Source organism: Mustela lutreola, chromosome 8, assembly GCF_030435805.1.
Source record: "Mustela lutreola isolate mMusLut2 chromosome 8, mMusLut2.pri, whole genome shotgun sequence".
Classification (NCBI taxonomy): Eukaryota; Metazoa; Chordata; class Mammalia; order Carnivora; family Mustelidae; genus Mustela; species Mustela lutreola.
In genome coordinates this window covers 51,701,646-51,717,172 of record NC_081297.1, presented here as the reverse complement: position 1 = coordinate 51,717,172, position 15,527 = coordinate 51,701,646, and the positions used below count along the sequence as shown (strand labels likewise).

The 15,527-nt window shown below is 45.1% G+C and overlaps 1 protein-coding gene across 3 annotated transcripts in view; it reads right to left on the bottom strand.

Moving 5' to 3' along the window:
• The window catches only part of PPM1H (protein phosphatase, Mg2+/Mn2+ dependent 1H), a 257,848-nt gene that overhangs the window by 79,631 nt on the left and 162,690 nt on the right, over window positions 1-15,527 (bottom strand). For all 3 annotated transcript variants that reach the window (XM_059184752.1, XM_059184750.1, XM_059184751.1), the window contains one exon: window positions 6,504-6,588. In XM_059184752.1, coding sequence (XP_059040735.1) covers window positions 6,504-6,588 — 85 coding nt within the window. The remainder of the gene's footprint in view (window positions 1-6,503; window positions 6,589-15,527) is intronic.

Sequence of the window (15,527 nt, the reverse complement as noted above, 5' to 3'; positions counted from 1 at the left end):
AACTGGTATGCAAATGGATATATTAAACAAAATTGCCTAGATTTGTCAATTCTGCAACAGTTTAATGTATAGAATAAGGGGTAAAAAGTATTCATTTACATAAAACATATAAAGTTTCCATATTTATATGCTTAATGCTTTTTTCCTCCCAAGTAAAAATCTGGGAAAGGAATTCATTGGAAGACAGAACAACTCATGTCAGCAAAAAGAATGTGCCTGCATATCTTCAATCCCTCTGCATATGCAAATGGAATTTATACATTTTATAAAAGGCCACAGAAGTAGTCCCGAAGGCAGGACGGCCATACAAAAGTTGTCATATACAGTTAGACATGAAGCGAAGAGATTTTATTTTGTCTCTGATCTAGGCACTGTTGTAAGCACACTATAAATATTAACTCATTAGTCATCATCCCGTCATGGGAGGAGCCCGTAATTACCGGATTTCACAGATGAAGCAACTGGAGAAGAGAAAACTGTATATACAGTTAATGTTTGTCTTGGTAAACCTCCGTGAATGCTGTCTACCTCTTTCAGAACGTATTTAACTTTAACATTTTTAAAGGATGCACTACACGATCTTGCTTCTTTACACTCAGATCAATTTTTAAGGGACCCTATGGACAGATGGCTCTGGCTTTATGTGTCCCATTTTTCCTTCACAATGTTGCAAGGGACAGGGGTTTCAGAGAGTCTAAAGATTCTATGAGTGTAGCAACTGTGCAGAAAGACTGAGCTTTTTTAAAGAATAAAAGTAGTTAGGGATACATTCTCGTGGTTACTTTGTTTAGCTGTGCGGAATTCATTTTCTTAGGTCTGCTCAGGGTGTTTAGAATACCTCAACACCAAGCCTCTGACTCCTCCTGACCTGGAATTACACAAAACATCCATTTATATTCATTTTCAAAATCAAGGCTCTGGGGGTACCTGGGTGGCTCAGTCGGTTGGACATCTGCCTTCGGCTCAGGTCATGATCCTGGGGTCCTGGGATTGAGCCCTGCATCGGGCTCCCTGCTCATCAGGAAGTCTGCTTCCCTCTGCCCCTTCTCCTGCTTGTGTTCTCCCTCTCTCTTGAATAAATAAATAAAATCTTAAAAAACAAAAACAAAAACCAAGGCTCTGTTAGTGGTGAGTTTCACTTATAGGGGCTAATGTCTCTCAGAGTCTTCCGAGAAGCCAAGCAGCACTCCCAGGCTGCCAAAAAGAAGCTCTGTCTCAAAAAGTCTGGGTGGTGCCATTTCTGTGCTTTAAAACTCGCCTGGCTTCTCTGTGCACCTGTGTCATCAGTCAAACCTACAGTACATATGAAAAATGGGGCGCCTGTGTGCTCAGTGGGTTAAGCCTCTGCCTTCAGCTCAGGTCATAATCTCAGGGTCCTGGGATCAAGACCTGCATCGGGCTTTCTGCTTGGCAGGGAGCCTGCTTCCCCTTCTCTTTCTGCCTGCCTTTCTGCCTACTTGTGAACTCTCTCTCCTCTGTCAAATAAATAAATAAAATATAAAAAAAAAAAAAGAAAGAAAGAAAGAAAGAGAAAGGCCAGCCATTTTTTAACTGCCATATTTCAATTAGAAATTCTGAAACTCACAGGCAGTTTTGTGAGAAAGGTTTAAAAGGGGAAAAAAAGAGAGAGGATTGGAGCAGATTTTTCCATGACTCAGTCATCAAGCGAAGCACCGTGATGGTGAAGTTGCTGCCCTATGACTAAAGGCCTCCTGGGCTCAACCTGCTCTCGAGACTAAATGGTATGGTGGGGGTGCTGGGTCATACACAAGCACACTTGACCCTCCCCCACATTACAGTATCCTGTTTTAAAAAGCAGGTTAAGGAATATACTTTTGGGAGATCATTCTTGAGCATGAAAAATCCCAAAAAGCCAAGAGGAGCAACACCATCCACCTTGAAAACTTTCCAAACCCAACACCAGAGAAACGGCACGCAAACAATCGAACTTGGCAGAAAAGGCTGGGGGTAGTTCCAAGGACACTGCAAGAAATCACCTCGGATAATGTTGCACTTGTACGTATCAAATGTGTATTTGAAACCCACTTTCATCTCTTCTGTACATTGCCCTTGATGAAAAACAGCTGCCGACTTGGATTATCTACAAGGACAGAAGTACATTATTTGAAGGTTTGATGATACCAGCACATCTTAATGTAATCAAATCAGAGTTTATAAATATGTCTAGGCAGAATGGAGGGGAAGCCATCACTCTCACACCTTGGGGCTCCAGACATCCCCCTGAGGGAGATCCATCTCTGGCTGTCACCTGAAGCAGAGGTGGGGGTGGTTTTCTGCAGGCTGCAGCATCAAAGCAGTAAATTCCGCCAAGACACAACCATGACCAGACTGCCTTCCCTCCCGTCTGTGCCCTGACTCCATCCAAACATTCCATTTAGTTTGGTGGACCTCCTTAAATATTTTACTTCAATCATCCTAGAAACACTAAAAAAAAAAAAAAAAAAAAGGCGCAGCGACAGAAGAGCGAGGCTTACCCGTGACGGTAGGATAGCAGCTTTCCCTGGCTGCTGGGGCAGAAGTTCACAGCCCCTGACCCCTTCGCCACACACCTGCCACATTCCGTGTGAACACGTCAAACCCTCAAGCCTGCTTGATTAATCACCCTGCCCAAGAATCTATGGAACAAAATTCACATCACGGGAGAGCGGCATGAAGGGCCCTCCCGAGGTCAGGACGCAAGACCGAACAAAACTAACATGCCTGCCTCATCCATCATCTTGTAATCTGCTTCCAGTGCTGGAATCCCCAAACATCCAGCCTGTGCATACCAAGAACATTCCTCTTCGATGTGGATCAAAACGGCTCACGTACAAGGAGCTCTGAATCTTCGCCGCCTCCAAGAAAACCATTAACCATTTCTACACATCGAACTGCAGACACATGCTCAAGTCCAGTCTCCAGGGACCTAGAAGCTTTAATGATTTTATCATAAATGTGTCCTCACACATCATCAAAAGAAAATTTAATTTGACCTGAGAATAAAGAGTACATTGTTAACTTTCTAGGGATGTACTAACTCGTTTAGATCACGTAAAGAATACTATAATCCCCATTACACTAAAGTGTTTCATAATTAGTTCAAGGGAACTGATCTTCCAAGAAAAAAATGAACTGGTAGGATTAGATGCACTTAAAAGGATTACGATATATACTGTGCTTTATATTACCATGGGGTTACTTTTCATTGTGATTTCAGAACCTATAGTGAATATTTCAAGGGAGGTGTCCTTCAGAGACATCGTGTGATCATATAGCCGTGTCTGGGCTGGGCTGAGAGAAGTTATCACACTACTGTTTTCCTCTCCTCTCATAACTGATATTATTTTTATTTTTTTTAAAAAGATTGTATTTATTTATTTGGCAGACAGAGAGAAGTGAGAGAGGGAACATAAGCAGGGGGAATAGGAGAGGGAGAAGCAGGTTTCCCACTGAACAGGGAGCCTGATGCAGGGCTTGACCCTGGGACCCTGGGATCATGACCCGTGCCAAAGGCAGACGCTTAATGACTGAGCCACCCAGGCACCCCTTGATATTATTTTTAACACTTTATACTATAAACCCCCTAATTCACTCAAAACTTCACTCAAAAACAAAAGATTTACATCACAGATCATGTGACTGCAGTTACTGGATTTGTTCAATTCGAAGCATACATTTCTAGACTCCTGACAGAACGGGAAGTTGGACAGCCAGGATATTTTGTGTTCTGGTCATTTACAGTTCTGTTGTTTGGGAAGAATAGTTATAAACCAGAGAAACGTGAACGATTTAGAAGTAAGGATGAAAAAGAACGGGGACGGCTTTCTTACCTTTTAGAAATTCAGCAATTAGGCTCAGTTCTGTGGGCTAAGAGTGTGCACACTGTCTGAGTGACACAAAAACACACATTCATCTTTAGGAACATAAGGAGTGATTCTTAAATTAAAAAAAAAAAGGGACAGAATCATTGTGGTTTGCAGGCCAGTAGGATTTGAAGTGGCAAGACTGATTCATCAAATAATAATCAAATGAGGACTCTGTGCACAAAAGAATTCTCCACGTAGTTTTCACTTAGTCTTTAAACCTGTCTTCTAAGGCTTTCTACGTCTGTTACTGATGATGAAGCTGTGAATCAGGAAGGGGCCTTGTGGAAATCACAGACACAGTCACACGACAAAGCTGAGATCGGAAGAAACAACATCTCATTGTGACCATCAAAAAATATGCGACCAATATTAGGAATCTGATAAATGTCAGCATTCCCATCCCTCCCTAAAAGTTAGCATTTTTGAACTCTGTGTACCGTTCTTGTAACATGAAGACATGAAATCATTGCAAAACAACAAAAAAAGTCAACCTGCTGTTTCCCATTGGTTTCAGCAGGAAAACAGGACACAGTTTTCACGAAAGGGCAAGGAGGTGATGAAGACATGCTTGAGGCATGGCCAGGCAAAGGACTGTGACAGGTTTCAGGGGAAGGAGGAGAGGAGAGTACTGTGTGGTAATGATCCAGAAGTCAATACAGATATTGGTTCTTTCTTCCCTTTATTCAACGAATCCTGGTTCAGTATCTCTTCCATGTGGGGTACAACAGGAAGTGACAAAGGCAAGGAGCCTGCCCTCCAGGACTCAGTCGGGAAGGGGAAAGTGGGATGGCAACCAGCAATACAACAGCATGGGGCTTCTGTGGGGTACTTCCAGGGCATGAGCACGGGGGGCTGACACCCACCCCTAGGAGGGGGAGAGGAAGCTTCCTAGGATGTGACATTTATACTGGGGTCTCAAAGCACGAAGAGCAGTTTCCCTGGCAGAAGACAGGGGAAGGCTACCCAGGAAGGGCATATGTCGAAAGGCATGCAGGTTGGGGAGATCAAGGTGTGGCCCAGAAATGGAAGGTGGTTCTCTGCCTACAGCCTGAGACATGTGGTGGCGTTGGTAGGGGCAGCAGAGAAATGATGGAGGAGAGGTGGATGGAGACCATGATTCTGGGTCTACCGAGTGTGGTCCGCATTCTGCACACTCTGAGGAGCCAAAAGGATTTTAGGCAGGGGAGTGACACAGTTCACGATCAGCTCACTGGGGTGGCTTTGTGGAAGATGGATTGGGGAAAGCCAGACAGGTGACCAGGAGGGCAGCTGTTATGAACTCTACTTCGAAGGATCTTGCAGCCTGAAGGTCCCTGGTGATCCCCTAGTCTAGCTTCCCACTGTGTAAGTGAGAAACCGAGGTCTGGAAAGGTTGAGAGACTTGCACAATGTTAGCCAGCCCACAAGTCAGCGAGTTGGCACAGGAATGAGGATATTTTACGGCTGCTGCAGGGTCCCTTCCCCCACCCAGACTGCAAAAGAGAATGAGCGTTCTGAAGCCTGGGCTTCTCTGGAGTGGCTACAAGTTTATTCGTTTGGGGAAAAAAAAACCCAAAAACCAAAAAACAAAACAAAACAAAAAAACAGAAAGGTTAGAGAACAACAGTTGGTGAAAGAGAGAAACAAATGTTTTTATATTGGGTTTGGATTCCTGCTGTCATTATGTACCAGACCAACACGGCTTAGATATATATTGAGTAAAACAAACTAGACAAGGAAGCTAAGGGAACGTGCACAGCCCTTTCTAAGCTGGTCAAAGTGATCAAACCTGGACTGTTCACATACGCCGAAATGCAAAGACATGAGCAAAGTCCTTCTTGAGTAGCCAGGATCAATTTCTTCCTAAGAGCAGAGGATCACTACCTTAGCTGTGCTGTCTGAAAAGAAAGCCAGTTGGCAAGAAAAAAGATGTCATCCATAGGACGAATAATCACGCTGTTGGTCCCCAAAGATCATAAGCTCGCACGATTGCCACTGTCGCTTAGCTGAGGTTCAAAGCCAAATGCCCTGACCCTGGAGTCTGAGGAACAGGGAAGTGCCTTCTCTTTTCCAGAAAACTCAAATCTTGAGGTGAAGCAAAAACTCTCAAGATCTGAAAAACCAAATAGCCCTCCTATAGCCTACTCGTAATTTCACTCTGAAGAGCGTGAGCTACACAGAGAACTTATTTTCAGGACAGAAACAGGTTTTCTAACACCTGCGTTGTTCCCAAAGGGCCCCTGAGACTTCATACCTGCGTGTGAAGTGGTGGTGGGGTATCAGTGGGATCTCGGGGCTGCCCTCCTCCTCAGGACTGAGCCCACATCTTAAGTTCAAGGGAGGGGTAGAAGAATGGTAACTGTGTTATCCAACACCCCATCTCATATTGTACATACCAAACCATTAAAAGAAACAGAGCACATCGTGTCTTCGACTGGTCACAGATGGGAGGAAAACAGCCACAATAATAAATTCACGGAGGTGGAGTGTGTCGTCACACGCGGAGCTAGGATGTGTGATCCAGAAGGTGTGTGTGGGGGAGTTAAGACCATATGTCGTTTGACTGCTGTGGGCCTGCTCCCATGTCAATAGCGACATGTTTCTCTGAAACACCATCCCCAACGCCACGGCGTTCCACCAAACTGACATGACTCTTACCAGGTACTGAAGTCGCTGGCGCTCAGTCTCGGGGGTAAATTCTGAAGACATGGGGATGATTTCTCCATTTCTGATGATTATGGCCCTGAAATGGTAAAAATGTACTGTCAGTAGCCGACCTCCTAAGGACCTCAATTCTGTGCTATGTGCACACATGAGGGGTGCCTGGGGGGCTTAGTCGGTTCAGCATCTGATTCTTGATCTCAGCTCAGGTTGCAACACCAAGCCCCGCGTCAGGCTCTGTGCTTAGTCGGCTTGAGATTCTCCCTTTCCCCCAACTTACACGCATTTACACACTCTCTCTCCCTCTCAATAAATAAATAAAGTCTTTAAAAAAAGAATACACGGGGCGCCTGGGTGGTTCAGTGGGTTAAGCCTCTGCCTTTGGCTCAGGTTGTGATCTCAGAGTCCTGGGATCAAGCCCCACATTGGGCTCTGCTGGGTGGGGAGCCTGCTTCCTCCTCTCTCTCTGCCTGCCTCTCTGCCTACTTCTGACCTCTGTCAAATAAATAAAATCTTTAAAAACACACACGCACATGAAATGCCCTAGTGACGCCTTTTCCTCTAACCTGCGTGGCAACATTCACTGTTACCAACTAAGACTCCCTCACCATATTATAGGTATCTTTACTTTAAGAACATTACATTTGGGGTAGCTGACGTTTACTTTATCTGTTAGCTGGAACCATCCATTAATGGCCAGGACCAACCATCCTCCTCGGCACGTAACAGATGTTCAGTGAACAAATGGATGAAAGAGTAAAAGAGGGAAACTGAGGCTTACTGTAAACTAATGTTTTCCAACAGAACTTGCTGTGATAATGAAAATATTTTAATCTGTGTAATCTAATATGGCAGCCAACAGCCACATGTGGGTAACGAGCATCTAAATTATGGTTAGTGTAGCTGAGAGAGTGAATTTTTTTTTTTTCTAAAGATTTTATTTATTTTATTTGACAGACAGAGATTACAAATAGGCAGAGAGGCAGGCGGAGAGAGAGAGGAGGAAGCAGGCTCCCTGCCGAGCAGAGAGCCCGATGCGGGACTCGATCCCAGGACCCTGAGATCATGACCCGAGCCGAAGGCAGCGGCTTAACCCACTGAGCCACCCAGGCGCCCTGAATTTTTTTTATTTACTTAATTTCAATTCGTTTATCTTTAAGCTTAAGCAGTCACAATGGTTAGCGCTTAATGTAGTAGACAGTACAGCTTCAGATTCTCATTACTCCATGTGTCCTTGGGCCAGGAGCACTGGCTTCACCTGGGATCATATCAGAAATGCAGACTCTCGGGTCCCACTCCAGACTTACTGTATCAGAATCTTCACTGTAATATGATCCCCAGGTGATCCAATCTGAGAATGCCTGACTGAGACTCCGGAGTTCAGGGATAGTTTTCTGGGTCCAGGAAAAAACATTTTCATCTAATCCCGAAGCTTAGGGAAAATCACACACGTCCACAAATGTGCCCCAAAGCTACTGCTGACTCAAGCATTTGCGAGAACAGAGCTCCCCAGAGGAGCTACCGAAGGGAGAGGCCACAGCATTGCTAACGGTGGAGGAACGTTTCCTAGGCCTCGTCCAGATGGAGCCTCCTGTTCCTGGATCTTCTTTTCTGAAGTGGTTCCTAGCAGCCATTTCCCCCTACCAGTCAGTGAAGTTGCTTGCAAACTGCATTCTATAGGAACCCCAAAGCTTCCAGGTACCAGGGAGCAGGAATCCCATACACTTCTCTGTGAAGAGCCCCAACGGGAGGAAATGCCTTCCCTGAGCTCAGCTCCGGGTGGCTGCATCACTGACTCTAGGGTCAGCTGCATTCTTTGTGCCAAGAGTCCCCAGCCACCCCTTCCTCCCCCAACAGAGGTGGTCCCCAACTCAGAAGCAATCCCTATAAATGGCTGCAGCTGTCCCAATCTCCCTCCCCCCGACCCCCACCCCACACCACCTACGCCCAGTTGCTGTCTGTCATAGAAACCGGTAGGAGGGCAGGTAAGGGAGGGGATGATACTGAATACCACACAGGGCTTTAGAGAATTAGTGGGTCTACAAGAAAACCAGTGGAAGCTATAAGAAAATGGAAAGTTTTAGGGGAACTGACTGGGAAAAAGATGTAATATTCATATGGCTTCTTTTATGATGATGCCCAAAATAGGACAAATTAAATTTCCTTCTTATAAATCCAGAGTCACTTGTAAAATGCAACCCCATCCCTCCAGGCAAGAAAGGTGATATCCACCATTCAAAAATCAGTGTGTTCACTCAAATGGACTCTATCCTAATTCATCAGCTAAGGCTAACTCTGAATAAGGGAGTAGGGGATGTGACAGAGGATGGAGAGATGTGGAGAGTTTGAAAGAAGGTCTAGGTTAGAGCCTTATCTCAAAGTAGCAGGAAGGGCCGGGAGAACCAGGCGGATAAGATAAAAAGTCATTAGGCACTAAATTCCAAGGGCAACCTTCTATTTCCAAAAATTTGGTTACAACTAGTTTTCACTTTTCTTCCCCTTCTCTACATGGTCCCTGAATTCCAGCTTCCCTGCTCCAACTAGGACAGATGGCTATCTGGGAAGCAAGGAAAAGATAGCGCGCCAGAGGAGGAAGGTAGAGAAGATGGAAGGCAGCATCAGAGACTGTGGAGACAGGTGGGCGGGGAGGAGCCAACACTGCGCCATCATTCCAGGCCACAGAAGTTCCTCTCGCAGGACCTGCAGGTGAGCTCAGCGGCTTGTTTGCTCTTAGATTCCAAATGCTCTCCGGTCACACAGCAGGAGCCCTGTAACTATTTGTTGAATATGAGAGCAAATGAGAGAACTCCAGAGACGTGTTTCCCTTGAATTCAAGGCAGGAAGACAGAGGCAGCAGACGCTCCCATGCACAAGTGGAGGTGACTTCCAAGCCAAATGGGGTCTTTACCTAGAAATGCACCTGCTCCTTCTGCTATTCTGTTCTCTTCTCTTCCCGACCAGGGTGTGTCCATACATTACTTCCCATGCAGGCCTCTGGCTTTCTGCCCATAGGCCCATAGTTCAAACCTGTGCTCAAAACACTTTCAGCTTACAATCAAACAAAACATAACAAAAACTGATACTCTCCTCATCCACAACCCACCTTGTAGTGCCTGCTTTCTTTTCTCTCTAAGAGAATAACCTACATTTAGGGGTTGTACTTCCCCACCTCCCACTGATCCCTTAGTAAATACATTCTTGGTAACAGAGGTAAATTAATTCTTGGCCCTCTCTCTAACCAACTGCTCTCAAAAGCATCCAATGGCCTCTTTTGTTACTCTATCCACTCGACATGACCTCATTCCTAATCTGCTTGGTAGCACTGGTCAGTCTCTTCTGATCTGGCTTCTGGGACCCCCCTTCTCCTGGATTCCCTATGTCCCTGAAGGCTCCCTTCTCAGACTTCTCTACGCCTCCTCTGATGTTATGGGCTATCATTTTGTCTCTCTCCTCCGCTTCCTGGGTAATCTCATTTCCTAACTCTCTCACCCCCAAGGTTAGGTTTAACCACCTCTCCCACATGGTCCCTGAGCCTGCTACTTCTAATACAGAGCACATCACGTGTCGTTCTTGATGACTTAACACGCAGGCCTGTGAGCACCTAAGGACAGAACCATGGCTGTCTTACTCAACACTGTAGCCTCACTACTATAATAGGGCCAAGATACGATAAGCGGGACTGGGTACCTAAGTTCCAGGGTCCAGTGCAAGATAAAAATGCAGAGCCTCTTGATTAAAAATTAATGTGTATTTTAAGATGGTGACAACAGTGCATCAAACACAATGTGGGGCCCTCCCTAGAGTGAGGCCTGTGTGACCGACAGTTGCACATCCACGAAGCTGGCCTGACTTACTCCCTTAAAATTTATTGAACAAGGAAAAGGCTTCGATGACTCCCAACTATGCCAATGACTCCCAACTATCCTTTCCAGCACCTGTGGCCTGGAACAGCCCACCACCAACAGATATGGCGACTTGAATACTCAGCATCATCTCAGATTCAGCCTGTTTCAGACTTAATTAATGATCCTACTCCACCCCACCCGCAGCTCTCTCAGCATTTTCATCTTAGGGAAAAACAGGCCTTCCCACCTGGTCGCCGGCCCCACACCAAGAGCTCTCTCAGACGGTTCCCGCCCCTCCTCCTACCATCCCAACACGCACTGAATCTCGTAAATTTCACTTCCCCAACAGCATGTGAATCTGTTCCTTTCCTTGACTCCCACCATTAGTATCTTGGTTCCAGGCCCTATCAGAGCTAGTCCACGTGACTCAGGAGCTCTCTGCTGCTCCCACTTCTGCCCTCCTCGGACCCCGTGCATGGTCACCACTGTGATTTTAAAGCATGACTCTCGTCAAGTCATATCCCTGACGAAACTCCCTTAGGCACCCCCAGCATTTCCAAAATCCATCATTATCTGCATTTTGCCTCTGTTTCTGGCTTTAAGCCTCACTCTCGTTATTCTTACACATCTACCTCACCCTTCTTCTGGCCAAGCTACTGCTCTCAAGAGTCCGCCCAGGAGAATGCCTTCTCTTGCCCTCCTGCTTTACCTCCGAGGCCCCTTCTCTGTGGTACCATGGTGTGTATGTCACAGCTGTCACCAGTCCTTACCACGGCAGCTGCTCCCATGGCTTCTCTAACTACCTGTGCACATTTCTGGCTGGCGCCTGAGAGTCTCTGACTCTCTGACTCTCAGCACACAATGCTTGGCCTAAGACAGACACACAGTGACCGCTGATGGACAGATGATTATGTGGATAAAGAGTTAGTGAGCTACACTTTGGGAGGATCCACAGATGTATCCAGAGCAACGGCCTCGAATAAAACTTTTCCCAGTAACAACATTAGTGTCTCTAATTCACTGTGTACAGTCCGGACCTTTAAATATCCATGCCAATGAAAATATGCCTTTTCATTGGTTTTACAAAAGACAAGGAACGTAAAAGGATGTCATTCTGGTTAGATCACCACTAAAAAGGGGACTCGAGAGATGAAGGCAAATGAGGCAGAACCCTTGACCTTCAGCCACCACTCTGGTCTGTTTTTTAAACCTCAAATTCACACACAGAGAGATATCAGCCTTCAATTCCAATATTCGCCACTGGGCTAACCCTAGCTAATTACTTTCTTAAATAGATCTTTATATCAAATCCATCGATGTACAGAACGTTCTTCAGTTCTGTTTGAACTACCAAGTTCTTCCTTTATGAGACGCCCATGGATTAAAGATGACAGCATGTTTGGCAGTCAGACTTCCCAGTCCCTAAATCATGATGCCTCTTCCTATGTGCTTCCTGGCTTCCTTTTGATCTTTTGCTCTTTCATCCCTCTGATCTCAGGATCAATGTGTCAGAGTACTGGTCTCCAATCTGGAACACGGCAGTGAGAGGGAGTGGGTTTCAAAGGGAATAGAGTGCGTGTGAAGGCTGACAAATCTTGCACTAAACAACCAATAAACCAGAGAAATGCTTTAAAGCTACATTCTGTCATCATGGGATCCTCGGATACTTTCTATCTTCCACTTCGTTATTTTAGGGGTTGTTTTTCCTAAGGAAAGCTATCTAAAACAAAACCAAAAAAAAGCTGTGGCTGTAGTAAGAATCAAGGAAAATGAGGCAGATGCCCTGGCCTTTCTTCTTAGCCATCAGATCTGGACCTAGAGATAGGACTATGGTCAGATTTTGGATGACATTCCATTTCCTTACTCAGAGACTGGCCAAAGATTAAGTGAGGGGGGTCCTAGAGTTGAGGTGATTTAATCCACGGGCAACCACTTCCTACCTGGCATCTCTTACCACAGAGGGTGGTTCCTAAGCATAATCCCCAAAGTTAAGTCCAGCCTTTCATTCACAGAGACTGAAACTGATATTCACATGCTTTCATTTCCTGTCCAGCAAGATAGATGGAGCCTTATTTGTAATGTGGTGAAGGGTAAAGTCTAACATGTTCTTTGGAGTCAACGGCAAGGATGGGAGAAGAGAATGTAAGGCAAAGACATTAATGGTTTTCAAAATGTTCTCCCACCCTCTTCAAACATTAGCCACATCAATAAAAGCAATTTATTGCTAATTGATGAGAATTTTGAGTTCAGAGAACAATTTCTTGAAAACCTGGCTATTTCTATCCTCTGAGGTCACAAGTTGGAGTCAAAAAGACTGGCATTTTGTTCCCCAAGTTAGTCAAATCATTAACCGGTCAAGAGAAATATAAGGGGTCAAATGAGATGCCTGTTTCAAATATTCACTCGATTTGACAACTTCTGCTCAGGGGATCATACCAACTCCTGGGAAACCCCACCTCAGAGCAGCAATGACACTCTTAAAGGGGCATCTGACAAACAAGCAAAGGGGGAAAAATGGGTAAAAGATATGATTAGGCAACTGACAGAAGGGAAAATGCAAATGTTCAATAAACACAAGAAAAGATGCTCAATCTCACTAGTCCAGGAAAATGCAAATTAAAGTAAAAATAACATACAACGTTTGCTCATCAGATTGGCAAACGTTTGTTGAAAAAATTAATGACGGGTAGTAGTTCTTAGAAAGAGGAAAAAGCCATTCTCATAATTACTGGGAATGTAAACGGTTAGACCTTTTTAATCTATTATAATGATGCGGTCGATGGTTCAATCATCCTACTTTAGGGACTATATCCTAAAAAAAAAAAAAAAAAAAACCAGACAACTCAGTACATAGGATATACAGACAAGAATTCATACCTGACGTCATTTGTTGCGGCAAAGACTGGAAACAGTCTCAATGTCTATCTGAAGGGGAAACACTGAATGGATTGGTTTGTAATCCATAAGATATTATATGGTATTTAAGAAAACAAAATAAGCAAACAAACAAAAAACCCAAAACAACAACAACAACAAATAGAAGAGTTAAGTATGTAAGTAAGTAAGAGGTATCGTAAGAAGTAAGAGGTATCGATGATGTACGGCTATGTGAGAAAAGCAAGTTTCAGAGTAATATGTGGCATAATACCATTTTTGTAAAAACAGAAACTAAACACAGATACTGCATATATGGCCTGATCACATATGGCCCCATCATAAGGCCTGATCCCAGGTCAAAACCTGGTGTGCTCCTTCAAGAGCACCCCCCAAAAGGTACAAAGGTGGTACCAGGCAGCCTCCCCTCCCCAGGAAGCTGCCCTCCCCCATCAGATGAGGACCCAGTCAGTGCACTTCAGTCTCCAGAGGGAGAAGCAGCCTCCCCCACCAGCCACATTTATGCACCAATCTGCCTTCCCAGCCCTGGCAGCTCCATGGGAATCCTGTCTCTGGAACTTTTCTCCATTCTCACTCAGTACTTTTCCACTTTGAATCCTTCTCCTTCTTACCCTCTCCCCCCACCATCTCCTGGTTTTAAACGCAGGGGCAGAAGCAAAGGCTCCTTAGCAGCGAGAAGATTCCCTGGGTCTGTGCCGCATGCCAACTGAGCCTCGCTTGCCCAGGTGCCTTTCACGGGGGAAAATGGATCACTGGGAAGCTGGCACATCTCTTTTTCTTTGCCTCTTGCCCTCAGGATTACAGGAAGTGAATAAAGGATGGCCGCTACCTTCAGTTTGGGGCAGTGTCCTCATTTGATCACCACACCACCTGGCAGCTTGACAGGATTTAAAAAAAAACAAATACATTTGACTGAGCAGGGACAAAGGTACAGAAGTGTGAGAGTTAATTTTGCCTCACGTATCTTTTTGTTATTTGACTGCTACCAGGAATATATGTTCCTTTTGTTTGCCCAGATTGGGCCAGATATTCATAGAAAACCTCAAGTCCTACTAAGTGCAGACTCATCTTTGTTCCACTACCAATCTTTGTAAACTCTTTATGCACCAAGCACAGGTCCACAGAACTCTACCCAGTGCCCAATCACATGTCAGAGGTCATTAGCCAGATGGGTCATCAGTCAGGGCAGAGGCGCGACAGCAGAAGGATCTTGCAGCGGTGTCAGGAGCCGCTGAGAAACCAGTGGCTGGATTTTGTTATAAAAATACAAACTGGTTGGGGTGCCTGGGTGGCTCAGTGGGTTAAAGCCTCTGCCTTCGGCTCGGGTCATGATCCCAGGGTTCTGGGATCAAGCCCCGCATCGGGCTCTCTGCTCAGCAGGGAGCCTGCTTCCTCCTCTCTCTCTCTTTGCCTGCCTCTCCACCTACTTGTGATTTCTGTCTGTCAAATAAATGAATAAAATCTTAAAAAAAAAAATACAAACTAGTTAAGCCCCAAAATGTCTTTGTTGTAAGATATTTTTAAATGTCATTTAAAAATGACATTGTTTTAAGAAGATGACATTTGGAGAATCACAGGGCAAATGCTGGAAAACTTTTGTCAGTGCTCCCTTCCCGTGACCCTCAGCAAGCCCAGAAGCGCATGTTCCGCCAGGCACAGGCCTGGGCAGATGGCCTCTCAGCCCTTCCGCCTCCACAAAGTAAACCCTTTGGGCTCAAAACCAAAAATCTCCAGTTCACAGTTACATGACTTTGCAAATAGAGGCCATACAGACATGATAAGGGGACAACTAATAAATATATTATTGTCAGCCTCAATAGAAGGCTTTCTCCAAGTGGCACAAAGAGTGGGGGAAAATGGGTATACCATACAGATTTCAATCTATAAATACAGACTTTATTTATATGTACCCACATGTAAGTACCCATACATGTATGTACACACACACATACACACACCCCTCCAAGTTTAACGCTGGGACCCTCTCTGCAGAGCAGAAATGGAAAAGAAATACCAGGCTGCTGCACTTAAAAAGCAGGTAATGGTCCAGCAGTTCAGTTTCCACAGAATAAGAGGTACGAAAAATCTTCCAAACAAAACAAAAGTGAGGGATCAAGCTCACTCCTGAAGTCAGAGCTGAAAGTAAGGTGCTTCCTCTCGCCATCCCTTGATTTCTTCTTCTCTCTGAGGCATGGGAACAGCCAGCCAGCAAAGAAAGTGCTTTGAGGTTCACCTTTGAAAGAGTTCCAACAGCACAGAACTTCATTACAATCTCTCGCTG